At 36.2% G+C, this 21,111-nt stretch overlaps 1 protein-coding gene across 4 annotated transcripts in view; it reads left to right on the plus strand.

The window, feature by feature from the left end:
* Positions 1-2,541: 2,541 nt before the first annotated feature.
* Positions 2,542-21,111, plus strand: part of ADAM2 (ADAM metallopeptidase domain 2) — a 76,051-nt gene continuing 57,481 nt past the window's right edge. For all 4 annotated transcript variants that reach the window (XM_039463385.2, XM_074384268.1, XM_074384267.1 and 1 more), the window contains exons 1-4: positions 2,542-2,596; positions 3,226-3,302; positions 6,165-6,220; positions 20,779-20,857. In XM_039463385.2, the coding sequence (XP_039319319.1) occupies positions 2,542-2,596; positions 3,226-3,302; positions 6,165-6,220; positions 20,779-20,857 (267 nt within the window). The remainder of the gene's footprint in view (positions 2,597-3,225; positions 3,303-6,164; positions 6,221-20,778; positions 20,858-21,111) is intronic.

The raw sequence follows: 21,111 nt of genomic DNA on the forward strand, positions 1-21,111 counted from the left end.
CCAATTTGATCTAGTTGACGTTTAAAGAATAATATTATCCACAACTAAATAGTCTGCATTCTTTTAACATTTGCATTCTTTTAAAGTTTGGAACATTCAATGTAAGGAGCCATCTAATGGCTAATGAATCTTTTCTTAGTGAATTGCAGTGGCTTGAAATCATTCAGAATACAGTCTATGATCACAATGGAATTAAGTTAGACATTAATAAAAAAGTAATTAAGACATGCTCAAATATGTGGAATTTAACACCACTAAACATGTGGGCAAAAAGAAATCATGATGGAAATTAGAAAACATTTAGAATTGAATATTACTGAAAATAAAGTATATCAAAATCAAGCATAAGAATACATTGGTGAAGTTAAAGTAGTGAACAGATAGAAAATTGGAAATAGGTGGAAATTTATCCTTTTAAAAGCAGAGGTTACAAAGAAGAAACACTTAAAGTAAATAATATAAACTTCCAATCCCAGAAACTAGAAAAAGAACATTATGCCCAAAGAACAAAAAAGGAAAAGAACACAAGAATAAGAATCAACAAAGCAGAAAGCATAAAACAGAAAAAAGTAAAGGAATCCAAAACTGAGTTCTGTAAAACTTAATGAAAATCATAAATTCCAAGGACTGTTTACCCCACATAAAGAGAAATGTCACAAATTATCAATAGTGAGAATGAAAGAAGGGATATGTCTGCAGCTGCTATACACCTTAAAAGGTTGATAGAAGAGAGGAAGGTATTATAACTTTTGTCAATAACTTAGTAAGTCTGAAGAAACAGACAGATTCCATAAGAAACATAACTTTCTTAAACCAACACAAAAATAAAAATAATCTGAAAGTTTTAAAGAAATTAGATAAACAAGTAAACAAATCTCACAAAGAAAACTCCAGGTCATAATCACTCCATTTCCAAATGCTAAGAAACATTAAAAGAATAAATATTCACAGCATTACACTATTTCAAAGAGTAAGGAAAGAGGCAACGTTTCTTAATTTCTTTTATGAGAGCAACATGTCTCTGATACAAAAATTGGCAAGTTCATTACATTGAAAGAACATTACAGAGAAATATCTTTACTAATATGAATACAAAAATGCAAAACAAAATACTAGAAAATCAAACCAGCAAAATATACAAGAGTGATACATGATGGCCAAATATGCTATATGCCAGAAATGCAAGTTTGTTTTAACACTGAAAAATCAGTACTTTTATTATATTAACAAAAAATGGAGAAAACTATATGATCACACCATTTATGCAGAAAAATGCATTTGATAAAATTCAACATCTGTGATAAAATACGTACTATTGAAAAACCTCATTACATTTGAAATAAAATAAAATTTCTGAATAAGACATTTGTATCTACAAAAATCTATTAAAAGTGAAAAAACAAGCCCCGGTATACAAGTTATTTGCAATCATTATATCCAACATAAAAATCGTATCTTTAATGAATCAACATACATACAATAAGAAAGAGACAAGGCAACCCAATTAGAAAATGGACCGAAGTCTCAAAAAGGTATTTACCAAAGAAGCTATATGAAATGGCAATAAACAGATAAAATTGTGCTAAAGTTCATTAACCACCATGAAAATGCAAATTGAAACCGAAAAGACTAAAATGAAGGACAGAGAGGGGAGGAAAACAGGTGCAGGCACTGATATGGAGGACGTGGAATTTTCATACACTTCTGGTGGGAAGTGTATAAATCAGTACAGTCTTGGAAAACTTGTTGGAAGCATCTACCAACACGTACACTGTGATCCAGCAACTTCACTCTAGAAATATACCCAGTAAAAATCCTTAGTTATTACACCAAAAGCCATGTAGAAGAACGTTTATAGCTAAATATTATTTTTAATAGCTGGAACAATAAACAAATCAAATATTCACTAATAGTAAAATGGAAAAACAAATTGTGTTATATTTATTGAATTTGTAATATACACCAACGAGGATAAAACAGAACTACTGCTTTGCATGAACCTTGCAATCATCCTACTAAAAGAACCCAAACATGAGAGAGTACATGGTAATTGCTTCTATTTACGAAAAGTTCAAAAACAGATAAAACTAATCTTCGGTTGTTAGAAGTCACGGTCGTGACGTGGGCATCTGGGGATTTGGGTGATTCTTTTTCATTTCTTCGTCGTGGTACTAATTACACTTTTTTTCACTTTAATATTAATTAATCTGCGACCCTATGACTGACTATAAACATGTTTATACGTGTTCGATTAAAATTTTACTCAAGAAATGTTTATGAAGCTTCCTGTTCCTCGGCTGTTGGAAGTGATTTTGTTGTTGTTGCCTTAATTAGGTGTCACGTCCAGTGGCGTCCTTGTCCTGCAGGAGAGGGCCCGGGGCCTCGCAGGTTCCACGGCTCAGCGCGCCCAGCCTTGCCCACCTGGGCTCTCCCAGACGCCTGCTTCTTGCAGGCTGCGTGGCTGGGGCGTCATCTCGCGCTCCCAACTGCCCTGTAACCACCAACTGCCATTATTCCGGCGGGGACCCAGGACTTCCAGCCATGTGGCGAGTCTTGTTGCTGCTCAGCGGGCTCGGCGGGCTGCGGATGGAAGGTAGTAAGCAGAAAAAAAGTCCCTCCTCTGACATGTTGGGACCCTCAGCGGTACTCTCCCTTCGCCTCCGGGTTGCACTGGACATCCTTGGGAGGTTGCTTTCCTGTGGGGTTTCCAACTCTGCAGCTCTGAGCTCACCCCGACATTGCCGCCTTCCCCAACCAAAATTCACATGGGATAAGGGCTTTCTCACATGTCTGGAAACCTAGGAAAGATGGGAGGTGCCAGGCCTTAAGTGAATGCTGCAGAATTGTAGTTTCAGATCATGCTTTGCATTTTTCACGAGAGTAAAGGTTGAGACCCAACTTTTGTACTCTCTAGTCGAAGGATCCAGAGTGAGTTTATTTATCCTGAAGGGTTTGAACCTATTGACCCAAGATTACCAGATCCCACCTACAGGGTAATAATCCTAAAGAAGTATACCTACTTCTTTTTTAAAAAATAAACAATCAAACAAGCATAAACAAAATCTCCTTGTAATTTTAGAAGGAATGGGAACTGAGGTTATTTCAAAAGGTAATAAAAATGAGAGGCAGCATATAAAATAGAGACTAAAGATTTAGATGAAAAGCTCATAAAACAAGCTCTGAGATGATGGGTAGTGCTCTAATAAAACATTTTGCACCCTGCAGATTTTGGTAATCTACCTGTGCAAATTACAGTTCCAGAAAAAATACGGTCAATAAAAAAGGAAGGAATCGAATCACAGGTAATGAATCACTAACATTATTTACTAATTAAAAGTCATGGCCGGACGCCGTGGCTCACACCTGTAACCCAAGCATGTTGGGAGGCTGAGGCAGGCAGATCACGAGATCAGGAGTTCGAGACTAGCCTGGCCAATATAGTGAAATCCCATCTCTACTAAAAATACCGGGCATGGTGGTGCACGCCTGTAATCCCAGCTACTCCAGAGGCTGAGGCAGAAGAATCACTTGAACCCAGGAGGTGGAGGTTGATGTGATCCGAGATCACAATACTGCACTCCAGTCTGGCTGACAGAGGGAGACTCCTTCTCAAAATAATAATAAAAATAATGATGTAAATATTTTGTTTCTAAGAAGTTAATCTGCCATTTTTTATTCATGCACACCCGGTGAATTTTATATTTATGCTCAATTTTCCCTGGATGGAAAAGCCCTTTTGAAAACGAACCAGGAACAACAATATTTCACAGAAATAATGGTGCAGTGATGCTGGATAGAAAAACCCCAAGTTCATTTTCTGAACCTGTCTCCCTCTCCGATGTCTTTGAATAATCGTTGGCTTGATCATCCTAGAGATTCTGTTCTCACTCACCATTCTATCTGTATTTGGAGGAATTTTTTTTGTCATTGGTGTTAAGTAAGCCTTGGGTGGCTTATATGGGATGGGATGATCACTTAGATTAATGATATGTTATATTAATGATTTTTTAGCCCTGATTGCAACTATGTTAATAATTAGGACTGTTCCTTTCAAGCTGTTTTAGATTATTTTAGTTCAGAATTATTATCTTTTTTAAATTCTAATATAAAAGCTTCTTGTCATTTTCACTAAGTTCTAGAATCCATTTCTGAAGTGGAATGTGTTTCTTGAGGCATCAATCTTTTTTTTTTTTTCTTTTTTTTGGTTTAGTGGCAGATGTTCTAGTAATTTAAATGCAAACATTTCCTTAGCAAATCTCCGTTTGTCATCCTAATACAGCCATTATAGTTTTAGAGGTTATATAAATTATTTTTAAAGTAATACCTATCTATTAATAAATCATTTAAATAGAAAGAAAGCAGTGAGGGTATTTATTTATTTATTTATTTATTTATTTATTTATTTATTTATTTTAGACAGAGTTTCACTCTTGTTACCCAGGCTGGAGTGCAATGGCACCATCTCAGCTCACCGCAACCTCCACCTCCTGGGTTCAAGCAATTCTCCTGCCTCAGCCTCCCGAGTAGCTGGGACTACAGGCGCATGCCACCATGCCCAGCTAATTTTTTGTATTTTTAGTGGAGACAAGGTTTCACCAAGTTGACCAGGATGGTCTCGATTTCTTGACCTCAGGATCCACCCACCTCGGCCTCCCAAAGTGCTGGGATTATAGGCGTGAGCCACCGCGCCCAGCCAACAGTGAGGTTTTTAACAATATTTTATGAAAGCTTTTTAATGTAAAAGTATTATGGAGATGTTAATTATATTAGAAAATAAGCAGAGAATCTCTGGAGAGAAATATCTTCAAACAAGAATAACTTGATTGTTACAGTGATTTGCAATAAGTAAAGTAAAAAATAAATGCCCATTTTCAACTGTCAAGTTCATGAGGGAAAAAAATGGTCTGTTTTGTTAATGTCTGTATTATTCTTGCCTGGAATAGTGCCAGTTCCAAAGTAATGCATTAATAGTATTTTTTAACTCAATGAGGCTGCTATGCTTATTAATTCAACAAATACTACAAACATAATATGAAACAACGTACGTTTTAAATTATTACAACTAGTAAAGACTAAAAATCAAAAGAATATTCAACCTAAAAATACTAGATTTTTCAAAATAACTGAATATAATTTCCAAAAGTGGAAAATGTAAAAGTCAGGAATTAAGAGTAGAACAGAGAGAACTGCAGAGACAAAATGCAACATATGAAAGACTAAGAGAAAAGGTAAGAATTAGAAGCTTAAGCATAGAGAAATTGGCATTCCTGAAATTGCGGGATGAGAAGAAGAGGTAATAGTAGAAACATTTTAACAGAGAAATGACTTTAAAAAGTTGAGTCTTCAGAACAGGTGTGCCAAATCCAAAGCAGAGTTTATTTGTTGAAGTTCTAACCCCTGGTACCTCAGAATATAAGTATATTTGGAGGCAGAGTCTATAAAGAGGTAATAAAATTAAAATGAGCTTACTAGAATAGAATGGGTTCTAATACTGATGTCCTTGTAAGAACAAGGAATCTGAGCATAGATGCATGTGGATATGAAAACACCAGGAGATCCCAAAAGATAATTCCATAAAGACTTAACATCCTTTCTTGGTTAAAAACTTTTAACAGTTTAAAAGGAAGGTACCTGAATATAATTAAGGCCAGTTATGAAAAACTCATAGTTAACATCATAGCTAGTGGAAAGGAACTAAAAGCTTTTTCTTTAAGATGTGGTGCAAGACGAGAATTCCCACTCTCAACATAGTACTGATAGTACTAATTATTGAGGGCAGAGAAAAAGATATAAATGGTATCCAAAATCAGTAGGAAATAAAATTATCTTTGTTAGCACATGACATGATCCTATATATAGAAAACCCCAGACTCCACCAAAAAACTGTGAGATCAAAAAGATGAATTAAATGAAGCTGCAGGATGTAAAATCAACATACACATTTCAAAATGAACAAATAAGGAGGTATATAAATTATTTTATTCATTATTTTGATTATGAAATTTAGAGTTATAATGTCAAATGCCATTAAGATAAATCAGCATTCTTTTTTTTTTATTTTATGAATGTGTTTTAGAATGTAATTATCATTACTGCAAAATGATATATATCCTTTCTAACATTTTTCTTATTTTCTTTGCATTTTCAATGTATTCTCCTGCCAGATATTCTACAAAATTGTAATTGAAGGGAAACCATATACTGTGAATTTAATGCAAAAGTAGGTAATCATCATTATTTTATCAATTTTCTTTGTATCCGTTTTAGAATTCATAGCTGCAATATTTTTATACATCATAAATTTCAGAAAATGTTTTCTATTTATAAGATGGATGGTCCTAGTTTGAAGAAATAACATGAAAATAAAACTCAGAATTACTTTTTTCTGAAGAAAAAGAAGTGCTGCCTTCTGGAAGAAGTACATAGAGCAAACTCAGATGATCTCACCAATAGGTGTGACTTTAGAATACCAAGTGGTGAGACTGAGAGCAAATTAGGGATCAGTAGGAAAGCATCCTGTGAAATTACTTTCTGCATCACAGATACAGTATTTATAAATGTTTAATATAGATCAAAATTATGTAAAGTGTAATTAGATATATAAGAATACCTGAATTAAAATATAACTGTAACAGTAGATTTCTCAAACTCTTTTTTCCATTAGAAAAAAAGTATAAAACATACAGTACAATTTATGGTGATGTAATGGATGAATCACATACCATACAAATAATGTGGTTATTTTCTTGCACGCAAGTGATGAAAAGGTACTTAAGGAAAAAAATCACATACTAAAATATCTTTCGAACAGTAACCACATTCTAAGTGACTAGCACAATAAAATTAGAATGTAATTACAAAGCCTTAATCACAGAATCACGATATTTGTAAATTCAGGAGCAATTGCAGAAAAACTCTTGGCTCAAAAACATCCAAAACATTATTGTAAAATATCAACAAAGTAGCAATAAATAGAATGTTACAACTCATTTTAGAAATGAATGACCAAATCTATAACAAAAGTAAAATTCAAAGTTTTCACTGTTTTTACATTTTATCTGCATCAGATGAGAATAAAGGGTATAATATTATGGGATGGGACAACATAAAGCCTTGTTGGGTAGCCCCCCGGTGGAGTACTGTAGCCTTTGGTGACCATTGCTAGCGGTCTCCCTCAAGCCCTGCCAGTTCCTACCCAGGGTATCTTGGTAACTAGTTAGTTTCAGATACGGCCAGCAGTTTATAGATATTCAGGGTGATATGACATTTACTTTCAAAAGACAAGGCGGCCTGGACTGTGTGCAGAGCTAGCTCCAAACTGTACCTTTTCCTGGCAACATGTCCATCTCCAAGAGCTTTCAAATATGCAAAATAAGAACACCAGTAATCAGTTTTGTCACATTGCACACTGTGTTCTTGAGAAACTTGAGGAGAGATCTAGGTTAATAGGATATTTAGAGTAACACCAAGACCGATGAGTACTTCTGGTTTCTTTTAAGGTGCTGTGGTTTGTCTATGACATGTTAGTCATTGATTTCTTTTTCTTTATATCTCAAAGGACTTTGAATTTTCAATTTGAGAGTTAACATCCTTGCTTCGATCCTGGAGACTCTTGTCAATTTTTAAGTTTAACTCTTCTTTTTTCTCACTCTGCTAACTTTTCCTGGAATGCTGTTGGATATACATTGGGGCCCCTTAACATAAATTTTAGTGAATCATTATTTTGTTCTCCAAAGTCAGCAATTTTTGACTCACTTAGCTATCACATATTTCTATGTACTCATTCACATTTCTTGTTATTACTGATTGTGTGCTTTATTCTGGGCAATTTCCACTTCTCTACGTATGTCTGGTCTCTTCAAGAATTTTTTCAATGACTATATTTTTAGGATTTCTACACAAATTGACACATTTATGTTTTGTAAATCTTTTATGGATTTTATCTCTGTTTTTTATCTGTTTTAACATTACAACCTTTATTCTTAAGTTTTGTAGTTTACCTGATTATTGGTATTTTTCTACAGGATTTCTCCAAATTTGCAAGTTTTGGACTTTTCCATATGTTTGAAATCATCATTGATGAACTTTTTTGAATGAACCTTATCTTCCATCATCCTCTAATCGTTTTTGTGTTGTGGAGACATCTCTTTGAGGGTGGTTTTGTGGATGCTTCTGCGTGTTTCCTGCTATGACAATTAACTGGGTCAAAAATTTACATGCTTTATCAGCTCAGGGTTTCAGTAATAACAGGGCTGTTTGGAATCCATTTCACATCTGCCTGAGACACAGTTTAGGATTTTCATTTTTGCATGTGATGCTATTTTTGCCTTGGTCAGTATTGAGTAATATCCTTTTGTCCAGGGTCTGTGTACAGCAGGTGTCTTAGTCTGTTTGGGCTGCTATAACGAAATATTAATACCGTAGACTAGGTAGCTTATAAACAACAAAGATTTATTTCTTACAGTTCTAGAGGCTGGAAAGCCCAAGATCAAGGCACTGGCAGATTCAGTGTTCTGTGAAAGATCATTTCCTGGCTCATAAATGGTTCCTTCAATGCTGTGCCCTCACATGGTGGAAGGAGCAGGTCAACTCTTTGAGGCCTTTTTTTTATAAGGAGAGCAATCCCATTCAGAATGGCTCCAGCCTTGTGACCTGATCATCTCCCTAAAGTTCCACCTCCTAAAACCACCACATTGGTGATTAGGTTTCAAAATATAAATTTTGGGATGAAACAAACACTAAGATGACAGAAACAAGTTTTGATTTTTTATGTGTGTTTGTTAGCAACTTGCAGAGGAAATTTCTAGCTCTATTCCTTTTATTTAAGGCTTGCATCAGTGTATTCTGAGGCTGGGGACTATTGGCTCAAATAATGTGTTTTCATGCTAATGACCAGAGGACATTAAACCATCTATTCTTAAGACATGATTCTGATCCAGATTCTGTCTTGCTTTTCACAGCTTCACCTGCTCACTCTTTCAGCTGTGGTACCAGTCTTTGTTTCTATTGCTTTGATCATTCCCATTAACCCTAGAATATAATGGAATCAGGAAACTTTTTTGGCAAAGAGGAGATAGTAAATATTTTCGACTTTGAGCTCTATATAGTCTCTCGCAATTAATCCACTTTTCTGTTGTAAAAGCGCCATAAACAATATGCAAATGATGGGTGTGGCTATTTTGTAATACCACTTTATTTTCAAAAACAATCTATCAGCTGGATTTAACCTGTGGGCCAGTTTATTATAGTGGAGCCCTGTATTTGAAAATGATTGTTTATTATTATGTCAATATCAAGAGTAGTGATGGAAACAGGAAAATAGGTTCCTCTGTCATAAGAATCACTTTGAATTCTCTTTAATTTTTTAATGTTCATTGTATAATAAAATTGGCATAAATTAAAAACAAAACATGTTTATACAGTTAGATAAGTGTCATGAAGTGAGCATTTATGTAACCTTCTGACTTTAAATATACATTGAATGCACTCAAGATGTTGTATATTTGTTATTTCCTATAACAGCCCCTCAGTCCTTCTTACTGCTTTTCTGGATTGTTGTGATACCCTCTTCCTTGATTTTATTTAGAATTTATTTATCTTTTTTTTCCTTGGCCATTTTAGTTGTTTTATGTATCCTTTTCTTAAAAAAAATTTTTTTCCAATAGTTTTTTGGGAACAGGTGGTGTTTGGTTACATGAATAAGTTCTTTAGCTGTGATTTCCAAGAAAGTAGACCTATCATTTGATCCAGTAATTCCACGCCTGGGTGTGTACCCAGAGGAAAATACGTCATTACAGAATTTATTATCCTAGTTAATGTGGCTTCTTTTTGTCTGTTTTCTAACTCTAAATAAATGAATTATGATTATTTTTCTAGTTTTAGTCACTTAAAATAATGTTTGTGAGATTTTTCAATGTTTTTGCAATTAATTCCAATGTATTCATTTTTATTACTGTATAACATCCAATTTCATGATTATACAACAATTTTTTCATCGTATTTTGAACATTTTGTTTCTGTCTAGTTTGGTAATGTTAAAATATATATTCTTTTGGAAATATGCATAAGATTTTATAGGCGATATGACTAATAGCATACTGATGGATTACATTACATGCATTTTCATAATTACCATACATTTTCTCCAAAGCATTAATTATATATTCTATTAATAGTGGTAGATGTTTTAAGTTTTTTTTTTTTTGTTTGTTTGTTTTGTTTTTTTATTGCATTTTAGGTTTTGGGGTACATGTGATGAACATGCAAGATTGTTGCATAGGTACACACATGGCAGTGTGTTTTGCTGCCTTCCGTCCCCTCACCTGTATCTGTCATTTCTCCCCATGCTATCTCTTCCCACCTCCCCACCCCCCGCCCCTCCCCCATTTCCCCCCAACAGACCCCAGTGTGTAGTGCTCCCCTCCCTGTGTCCATGTGTTCTCATTGTTCAACACCCGCCTATGAGCGAGAATATACGGTGTTTGATTTTCTGCTCTTGTGTCAGTTTGCTGAGAATGATGGTTTCCAGGTTCATCCATGTCCCTATAAAGGATGTGAACTCATCGTTTTTGATGGCTGCATAATATTCCATGGTGTATATGTACCACATTTTCCCTATCCAGTCTATCATCGTTGGGCATTTGGGTTGGTTCCAGGTCTTTGCTATTGTAAACAGTGCTGCAATGAACATTCGTGTGCACATGTCCTTGTAGTAGAATGATTTATAATCCTTTGGATATATACCCAGTAATGGGATTGCTGGGTCAAATGGGATTTCTATTTTTAGGTCCTTGAGGAATCGCCACACTGTCTTCCACAATGGTTGAATTAATTTACATTCCCACCAACAGTGTAAAAGTGTTCCTATTTCTCCACATCCTCTCCAGCATCTGTTGTTTCCCGATTTTTTAATGATCGCCATTCTAACTGGTGTGAGATGGTATCTCAGTGTGGTTTTGATTTGCATTTCTCTGATGACCATTGATGATGAGCATTTTTTCATATGTTTGTTGGCCTCCTGTATGTCTTCTTTTGTAAAGTATCTGTTCATATCCTTTGCCCATTTTTGAATGGGCTTGTTTGTTTTTTTCTTGTAGATCTGCTTTAGTTCTTTGTAAATTCTGGATATCAGCCCCTTGTCAGATGGGTAGACTGCAAAAATTTTTTCCCATTCTGTTGGTTGCCGATTCACTCTACTGACTGTTTCTTTTGCCGTGCAGAAGCTGTGGAGTTTGATTAGGTCCCATTTGTCTATTTTGGCTTTTGTTGCCATTGCTTTTGGCGTTTTGGTCATGAAGTCCTTGCCTACGCCTATGTCCTGAATGGTTTTGCCTAGATTTTCTTCTAAGGTTTTTATGGTATTAGGTCTGATGTTTAAGTCTTTAATCCATCTGGAGTTAATTTTGGTGTAAGGTGTCAGGAAGGGGTCCTGTTTCTGCTTTCTGCACATGGCTAGCCAGTTTTCCCAACACCATTTATTAAACAGGGAGTCCTTTCCCCATTGCTTGTTTTTGTCAGGTTTGTCGAAGATCAGATGGTTGTGGGTATGTTGTATTTCCTGTGAGGCCTCTGTTCTGTTCCATTGGTCTATATCTCTGTTTTGGTACCAGTACCATGCTGTTTTGATTACTGTAGCCTTGTAGTATAGTTTGAAGTCCGGTAGTGTGATGCCTCCCGCTTTGTTCTTTTTGCTTAGAATTGACTTGGCTATGCGGGCTCTCTTTTGGTTCCATATGAAGTTTAAGGTGTTTTTTTCCAGTTCTGTGAAGAAGGTCATTGGTAGCTTGATGGGAATAGCGTTGAATCTGTAAATTACTTTGGGCAGTATGGCCATTTTCACGATGTTGATTCTTCCTAACCATGAACATGGAATGTTTCTCCATCTGTTTGTATCCTCTCTTATTTTGTTGAGCAATGGCTTGTAGTTCTCCTTGAAGAGGTCCTTTACGTTCCTTGTTAGTTGTATTCCTAGGTACTTTATTCTCTTTGTAGCAATTGTGAATGGCAGTTCGTTCTTGATTTGGCTCTCTTGAAGTCTATTACTGGTGTATAGGAATGCTTGTGATTTTTGCACGTTGATTTTGTATCCTGAGACTTTGCTGAAGTTGTTTATCAGTTTCAGGAGATTTTGGGCTGAGATGATGGGGTCTTCCAGATATACAATCATGTCATCTGCAAATAGAGACAATTTGATTTCCTCCTTTCCAATTTGGATACCCTTTATTTCTTTTTCTTGCCTGATTGCTCTGGCTAGAACTTCCAGTACTATATTGAATAGGAGTGGTGAGAGAGGGCATCCTTGTCTAGTGCCAGATTTCAAAGGGAATGCTTCCAGTTTTTGCCCATTCAGTATGATATTGGCTGTTGGTTTGTCGTAAATAGCTTTTATTGTTTTGAGATACGTTCCGTCAATACCTAGTTTATTGAGGGTTTTTAGCATAAAGGGTTGTTGAATTTTGTCAAAAGCCTTCTCTGCATCAATCGAGATAATCATGTGGTTTTTGTCTTTGGTTCTGTTTATGTGGTGAATTACGTTTATGGACTTGCGTATGTTGAACCAGCCTTGCATCCCCGGGATGAATCCTACTTGATCATGGTGGATGAGCTTTTTGATATGCTGTTGCAATCGGTTTGCCAGTATTTTATTGAAGATTTTTGCATCTATGTTCATCATGGATATTGGCCTGAAATTTTCTTTTCTTGTTGAGTCTCTGCCGGGTTTTGGTATCAGGATGATGTTTGTCTCATAAAATGATTTGGGAAGGATTCCCTCTTTTTGGATTGTCTGGAATAGTTTCAGAAGGAATGGTATCAGCTCCTCCTTGTATGTCTGGTAGAATTCAGCTGTGAACCCATCTGGACCTGGGCTTTTTTTGGGTGGTAGGCTCTTTATTGCTGCCTCGACTTCAGACCATGTTATTGGTCTATTCAGGGTTTCGGCTTCTTCCAGGTTTAGGCTTGGGAGGTTGCAGGTGTCCAGGAATTTATCCATTTCTTCCAGGTTTACTAGTTTATGTGCATAGAGTTGTTTGTAATAATCTCTGATGATGGTTTGGATTTCTGTGGAATCTGTGGTGATATCCCCTTTATCGTTTTTTATTGCATCAATTTGGTTATTCTCTCTTTTCTTTTTTATTAATCTGGCTAGTGGTCTGTCTATTTTGTTGATCTTTTCAAAAAACCAGCTCCTGGATTTATTGATTCTTTGAAGAGTTTTTTGTGTCTCTATTTCCTTCAGTTCTGCTCTGATCTTAGTTATTTCCTGTCTTCTGCTAGGTTTTGAGTTTTTTTGATCTTGCTCCTCTAGCTCTTTCAATTTTGATGATAGGGTGTCAATTTTAGATCTCTCCTTTCTTCTCATGTGGGCACTCATTGCTATATATTTTCCTCTAGAGACTGCTTTAAATGTGTCCCAGAGATTCTGGTATGTTGTGTCTTCGTTCTCATTGGTTTCGAAGAACATCTTTATTTCTGCCTTCATTTCATTGTTTATCCAGTCAACATTCAAGAGCAAGTTGTTCAGTTTCCATGAAGCTGTGCGGTTCTGAGTTAGTTTCTGCATTCTGAGTTCTAACTCGATTGCACTGTGGTCTGAGAGACTGTTTGTTATGATTTCTGTTCTTTTGCATTTGCTGAGGAGTGATTTATTGCCAATTATGTGGTCAATTTTAGAGTAGGTGTGATGTGGTGCTGAGAAGAATGTATATTCTGTGGATTTGGGGTGGAGAGTTCTGTAAATGTCTATTAGGTTTGCTCGTTCCAGGTCTGTGTTCAGGTCCTGGATATCCTTGTTGATTTTCTGTCTGGTTGATCTGTCTAATATTGACAATGGGGTGTTAAAGTCTCCCACTATTATTGTGTGGGAGTCTAAGTCTCTTTGTAAGTCATTAAGAACTTGCCTTATGTATCTGGGTGCTCCTGTATTGGGTGCATATATATTTAGGATCGTTAGCTCTTCTTGTTGCAGTGATCCTTTTACCATTATGTAATGTCCTTCTTTGTCTCTTTTGATCTTTGTTGCTTTAAAGTCTATTTTATCAGAGATGAGAATTGCAACTCCTGCCTTTTTTTGCTCTCCATTTGCTTGGTAGATCTTCCTCCATCCCTTTATTTTGAGCCTTTGTGTATCCTTGCATGTAAGATGGGTTTCCTGGATACAGCACACTGATGGGTTTTGGCTTTTTATCCAATTTGCCAGTCTGTGTCTTTTGATTGGGGCATTTAGTCCATTGACATTTAGGGATAGTATTGTTATGTGTGAATTTGATGCTGTCATTTTGATGCTACCTGGCTGTTTTGTTGGTTAGTTGATGCAGATTCTTGATTGTGTTGCTGCTTTTTTACCATTTGGTGTGTTTTTGGAGTGGCTGGTACTGGTTGTTCCTTTATATGTGTAGAGCCTCTTTCAGGAGTTCTTGTAGAGCAGGTTTGGTGGTGATGAAATCTCTGAGTGCTTGCTTGTTCACAAAGGATTTTATTTTTCCTTCACTTATGAAGCTTAGTTTGGCTGGATAGGAGATTCTGGGTTGAAAGTTCTTTTCTTTAAGGATGTTGAATATTGGCCCCCAGTCTCTTCTGGCTTGTAGGGTTTCTGCTGAGAGATCTGCTGTGAGTCTAATGGGCTTCCCTTTGTGGGTAACCCGACCTTTCTCTCTGGCTGCCCTTAGCATTTTCTCTTTCATTTCAACCCTGGTGAATCTGACGATTATGTGCCTTGGAGTTGCTCTTCTTGAGGAATATCTCTGTGGTGTTCTCTGTATTTCCTGGATTTGAATATTGGTCTGCCCTGCTAGGTTGGGGAAGTTTTCCTGGATAATATCCTGAAGAGTATTTTCCAGCTTGGATTCATTCTCTTCATCACATTCAGGTACACCTATCAGACGTAGATTAGGTCTTTTCACATAGTCCCACATTTCTTGAAGATTTTGTTCATTCCTTTTTGCGCTTTTTTCTCTGTTCTTGCCTTCTCTTTTTATTTCATTGAGTTGGTCTTCGACCTCTGATATCCTTTCTTCTGCTTGGTCAATTCGGCTGTTGAAGCTTGTGCATGCTTCACAAAGTTCTCGTGTTGCGTTTTTCAGCTCCATCAATTCACTTATTCTCCTCTCTATGCTGTCCATTCTCGTCAGCAGTTCGTCCAATCTTTTTTCAAGGTTCCTATTTTCTTTGCGATGGGTTAGAACATGTTCTTTTAGCTCATTGTAGTTTCTTACTACCCATCTTCTGAAGTCTGATTCTGTCATTTCATCACCCTCCTTCTCCATCCGGTCTGGTTCCCTTGCTGGTGAGGAGTTGTGATCACTTTTAGGAGGAGAGGTGTTCTGGTTTCGGGAGTTTTCATCCTTTTTACGCTGGTTTCTACCCATTTTTGTGGGTTTATCCACCTGTTGTCTGTCTCTGTCCCAGGGAGTTGGAGCTTTATGAGTTTCCGTTGCACTACTGCCTTTTTTGATTTTTTTTTTTCAGGTCGGACCCGCCCAGCTAGCAGCACGCCTAGCCTCTGCCTGCCCGCAGGGGCTTTGCTGAGCTGCTGTGGGCTCCGCCCAGCTGCCCTGAGCTCTTCCCTGTAGTCCTTTTTATATGGGCGTAGTTAGAACTGTCTGGGCAATGGTGGCCCCGCCTCTGTTATGGCGGACTCTCTCTGTTGTGGCAGGTTGCCTCGGCAACGGCGGGTTGCCTCGGCAACGGCAGGCTGCCTCCGTAGCGGTGGAGAGTCTCAGCAATGGCGGAAGCCCCTCCCCCACGGAGCCGGACCGTCCGGGTTCAGCTGTGCTTGGTTTGAAGGGCTCAACCCAGAGGGTTTCCAATTACTGTTTTTGTTTTCGTTGTTGTTGGGGGTGGAGGGGTGGGACCAACCGAGCCTGATCACCTGGCTCCCTGACTCCGAGTCTTTTCTTTTAAATTGAACGACCCCGCGTTCCGGTCGCTTGTTGAAAAGGCGCCGGGATCTCCCGTGCTGTGACTCACGGAGTCGGCTCGAACCGCGGCGCCGGCTCCTGGCGGATTTTTTGCCTAGGAATCTCCTGGCCTGGCTCGCTATTTCAGATGAATGGGCTATTCTGCCGTCTCAAGGCTCTGCTCGCCAGCTAAGAGGGCTCCCAGACCAGTGGCTTTTGTACGGAGAACGGCAGCAACAGGGAGTGGTCACAGCAGCCGCGCGGGCGGAATCAGCCCCGCGGGGGCCAAAACAGCTGCACCGGCTGGGACTGCGACGCTGGCGACCCCTCTGCCTGGGTATCTCCTGGTCTGTGGGCAATAAGAGTTCGTCTGGAAATGCGGCGTCCACTCACCCTCTGCACTTTCACTGGGAGCTGAAGTCCTGAGCTGTTCTTAGGCGGCCATCTTGAAAGTCGGATCTACCGTTTTAAGTTTTAAATGCTGATGATTATATACTTATGTACTACTGTAATTTCATATGTATTTCTCTAACTTTAAATAATTTAATGTGTATTTCTCTAACTGTAAATAATTTAATGTGTATTTCTCTAACTGTAAATACTTTCTCTAACTTTTTAAATATGGCAGTCAGCCATATGGAATTTCTCCCCTGTAAAGTGCCTGTTTAAGACATCTGTTCTTTGTCAAAAGATATTTCTAATCTGACCTTTTCTTTCCCTGTGTTTACACACTTACGGTATTTGGTAAAGATAATTCTTCCATTATGGTAAGTTATATTTGTATCTTGTATAAGAAATCCTTTCTTACTCCAAGGCCGTGACTAAATCTTATATAATCCTCTAAAATATTTTTAGTTTTGCCTTTCACATTCGGGTCTTTGTTGAAACAGAAATTGGCTTTTGAATATGCTGTAAGGTAGACAACCAATTTAGTTTTTCTATATATGATTTTTCATATGTTTCAAGAGCTGTATGAATCTTCTTTCTGTAAATGTCTTCTGTGTCAGGATGGTTATATATTATACATTTATATATGGTTTTATTTGTTTCCAGACTCTTGGTTAAACCTTTTGGTCTAGTTGTCTATTTATAATAAATCTTGATAGCTTTATCAAGAAAAGGTGACAATCTTTTCACCTTTTTCCTCATCATAGATGCTTTGGCAATTATTTGTGCCGTGCTGGACTCAGCCCAATAAAAAAAGTGATTTTTTTTCACTGCACTGTAATGTAATCTTTGTTATAAATTAAATGATTGTATATAAAGAAGTCTCTGGATTCTTTGTTCTCTTCTCTTTCTTTGTATGGTCATTCTTAGACCCTGTCTGTCTGTCCAAATGTCATGTTTTAATTGCTATGACTTTGTAATAGGTGTTTGTAACTAGAGTTGTCCTTCAGTTTTAAGGTGTGCTTACTCTTCTTGATTGTTTGAATTTTCACGTGATTTTAGAATGATTATATTTTTTCTGTTTTATATTTTGTTTTATATTCCTCTTTTTTCTTAATTGCCTGTATTTGATTGAATCTATTAATTTATATTATATATTATCCCTCAATTAAATTCTTTGTCATACATTCTTTTACTCTTCTAGTAGTTTCTCTGTGCTAACATATCAACTCTTGAGTAATTGAGTCTATTACAAATTATTCCTCCTACCAATTACCATGTATTTTTAGATCCTTAAATCTCTAACTCCCTTTACCCTCTGCTTCCCCTTCATTATTTTTTTCATACATCACAAGCATGTATACTTTTAAATCCCCATGAAGTATTACTATTTTTTTTATAAAGTCAGTATTCATTTTAATTTAACCAAAATTTACCAATTCTGGTGCTCTTTAGTTCTCCCTACATTTCGGTGCTTCCATCGGGAGCTAATTTTGATATAGCTCAGAAATTATTAATATATTTCTATTATAAGACTACTTGTTTAAATTGCATGTGTTTTTATTTGTCATTAAATCTTTATTTAATTATATTCTTCCCCCTCCAGCTATATAAAGGTCTAATCGACAGAAAATAGTTATATATATTAACAGTTTACAACATATTTTTAGATAAGCATTCATTGTGAAAGGATGAAGCCAATTAACATATCAATCACTTCAAATACTTACCTTTATTTGTGGTTAAGAATACTTGAGATCTAATCCCTTAGCAATTTTCAAGTATAAAACATTATTAACTACAGTTAACTTGTACAAAAGCTCTCTAGAACTTATTCATTCTAACTGAAACTTTCTTCCTTTTAACCATCATCTCCCATTTTCCCACTGTCAGCTCCTAAAAACCACCATTCTACTCTCTGCTTCTATGAGTTTGAATTTCTTAGACTTTCCATATAAATGAGATCAGGTAATATTTTTCTTTCTGAATTTGGCATATTTTGCTGAATCATACAGTAGTTCTATTTTTAACATTTTGAGAGACCTCATTATTAATTGTTGTACTAATTTACACTTCCACTAACTTTGTGTAAGTGTTCCCTTTTCTCCACATCCTTGCCAACACTTATCTTCTGTCTTTTTGATAATAGCCAATTAAACAGGAGTAAGGTGTTATCTCATTGTGGCTTTAATATGCCCTTTTCTGATGATTAGTGATAATGAGCAGTTTTTCATAAACCTCTTGGCCATTTATATGTCTTCTTTTGAGAAAGTCTGTTTAGGTATTTTGCTCATTTTCAATTTTTGTTTTTTTGCTATTCAGTTGTTTGTGTTCCTTATACATTTTGGATTTTGACCCTTTATTAGATGTATAGTTTGCAAATCTTTCCTCCCATTCTGTAGGTTGTCTCTTCATGGCGTTGATTTTTTCCTTTGCTGCACAGAAGCTTTTAAATTTTCTGCATTCCCATTTGTCTAGCTTTTGTCTAGTTTTGTTTTTGTAGTCATAGCCAAAATACCATCACGTAGGCCAATGTCAAGAATTTCCTCTATGCTTTGTTCTAGTAATTTTAGCATAGCAGCTACTATGGTTAAATTTTAATCCATTTTGAGGTTTTATTTATTTCTTAAAATGTGGTATGTGATAGGATCCAATTTTGTTTTTCTGCATGTCGGTGTCCAGTTTTCTACATGTGATTTCATTGAAGAGCCTGTCCTTTCCCTATTGCGCCTTCTTGACAATTTTGTCAAACACCAACTGACTGTAAATGTGTGTGGTTTTTGTTTGTTTGTTTGTTTTGTTTTGGGTTTTGTTTGTTTGTTTGTTTTGAGACAGAGTTTTACCTTACTGCTCAGGCTGGAGTGCAATGGGGCAATCTTGGCTCACTGCAACCTCTGCCTCCCTGATTCAAGTGATTCCCCTGCCTCAGCCTTCTGAGTAGCTGGGATTATAGGCAGGTGCCACCACACCCAGCTAATTTTGTATTTTTAGTAGGGACAGGGTCTCTCCATGTTGGTCAGGTTGGTCTCAAACTCCTGGCCACAGATGATTTTCCTGCCTCTCCTCCTAAAGTACTAGGATTATAGGCATGAGCCACTGCCCCTAGTCTGTTGTTTCATTTTGCTTATATCTATATTGTTCCATTCATTTTTTACACCAGTACCATGCTGTTTTGGTTACTATGGCTATATAACATAGTTTTATAGTTTAAATCAGGTAGTATGATGCCTCCAGCTGTGTTCATTTTGATCAAGATTGTTTTGGCTAGTTAGACAAATTTAACTCAGGGGGTAAAAGATCTGTACACTGAAAACTATAAAACATTGTTAAAAGAAACGAAGGAAAATAACAAATAAATAGATAAGCCATGTTCATGAACTGGAAAAATTAATATTGCTAAAGTGTCCATAATACCCAAAGCAATCTACAGATTCAGGGTAAACCCTCTCAAAATTCTAATGATAGTTTTCACAGAAATGGAAATAAAAAACAATTCTAAAATTCATATGAAACAACTTAACTCTATTGTTATAAAATTTTTGCTGGAATAAATTATAAGATATCTTTGAAAAAGATGTCCTTTGCCTTTTAAATCACCATTCTATTGTTTTCTGGCTTCTTTTTTTTCTTTTCTATTGCTGAAGTGCCTGTATTATTTGTTAATTTGTTTATTAAGTATTATTTGTTTCTTCAAAGGTAACATTCTTTTTTCTTGATATTTTAAAGATCTTTAAAGTTTCTCTGGGTTTTTATTAGTCTTTTTTTTTTCTTTTGATGATATATTTACATTTGACTTTTATTTCCCTTTATCCTACTTGACTTACATACAGCTTTTTGACATTGTATCATCAATTTTGAAAAAAAAAATACTCTGATCTTCAGAGATTAGCTTAACTTTTTATGTAACTTTGGCAAACATTACTAATACTTGGGGTGCATTAGTATTAGTAACAACATAGATACAAATCTCTGAGTTTATATTAACATCAAATGAGACTAACAATTATATAATAAATAAATAGAGTGGGAAGAATGTGAGAAAGTAATATATGCTTGAGCAAAAACTATAGTGCAAACATAGAGTGTGTTTTAAAAATTCTAGGCTTTGGTGATTATACAAGTTGACATTTTAAATAAAATTTTCAAAGTAAGCCTCAATGGGAAATTGATGTATAGGCAAAGACTTGAAGTAGATGAAGAACAACGAACTATGTTGCAGAACTTTCCAGGAAGGGCCAACAAAATAGTTCAAATATCCTGAGATCCAAGCTTGCCTGTTGTGTTTGGAAAACAGCTAGGAAAACAGTGCAACAAAAGAGAGAGTGAAGTCTAAGATGTTTAAGTAAAATTTAGAACAAAATTCATACATTCAGGAAATATCTCTCTGTTTCTATTTTATCTTTCGATGTCGACCTACCTATCTATAATAATAAAATCAACTTTTCAAAATGAAACTTTCAGAAACAAATTTTTCCATTTTATCTTTATTTTACAGAAATTTTTTACCCAATAATTTTAGAGTTTACGGTTATAGTCACACAGGAATTATGAAACCGCTTGACCAAGATTTGCAGGTATGTTTTTTATGATCTCTTTCATTTTTGTCATGTGAGTTTCTATGATCACCTTATTAGTGTCCACATGTTACTGGAGTCCAAAGGGTTGGGTCATGGCTTTTTTGGCATGAGTTTAATGTTTTCCTGTTGATGATGTATACTGATATACTGAGTTAGCCCTGTTAAACAGATGATTAACCAAAAATGGAAATAAAGGGTATTCAAATAGGAAAGGAGAAGGTCAAATTGTTACTATTTGCAGATGACATGAT

The sequence above is a fragment of the Saimiri boliviensis genome, chromosome 13 (assembly GCF_048565385.1).
Source record: "Saimiri boliviensis isolate mSaiBol1 chromosome 13, mSaiBol1.pri, whole genome shotgun sequence".
Classification (NCBI taxonomy): domain Eukaryota; kingdom Metazoa; phylum Chordata; class Mammalia; order Primates; family Cebidae; genus Saimiri; species Saimiri boliviensis.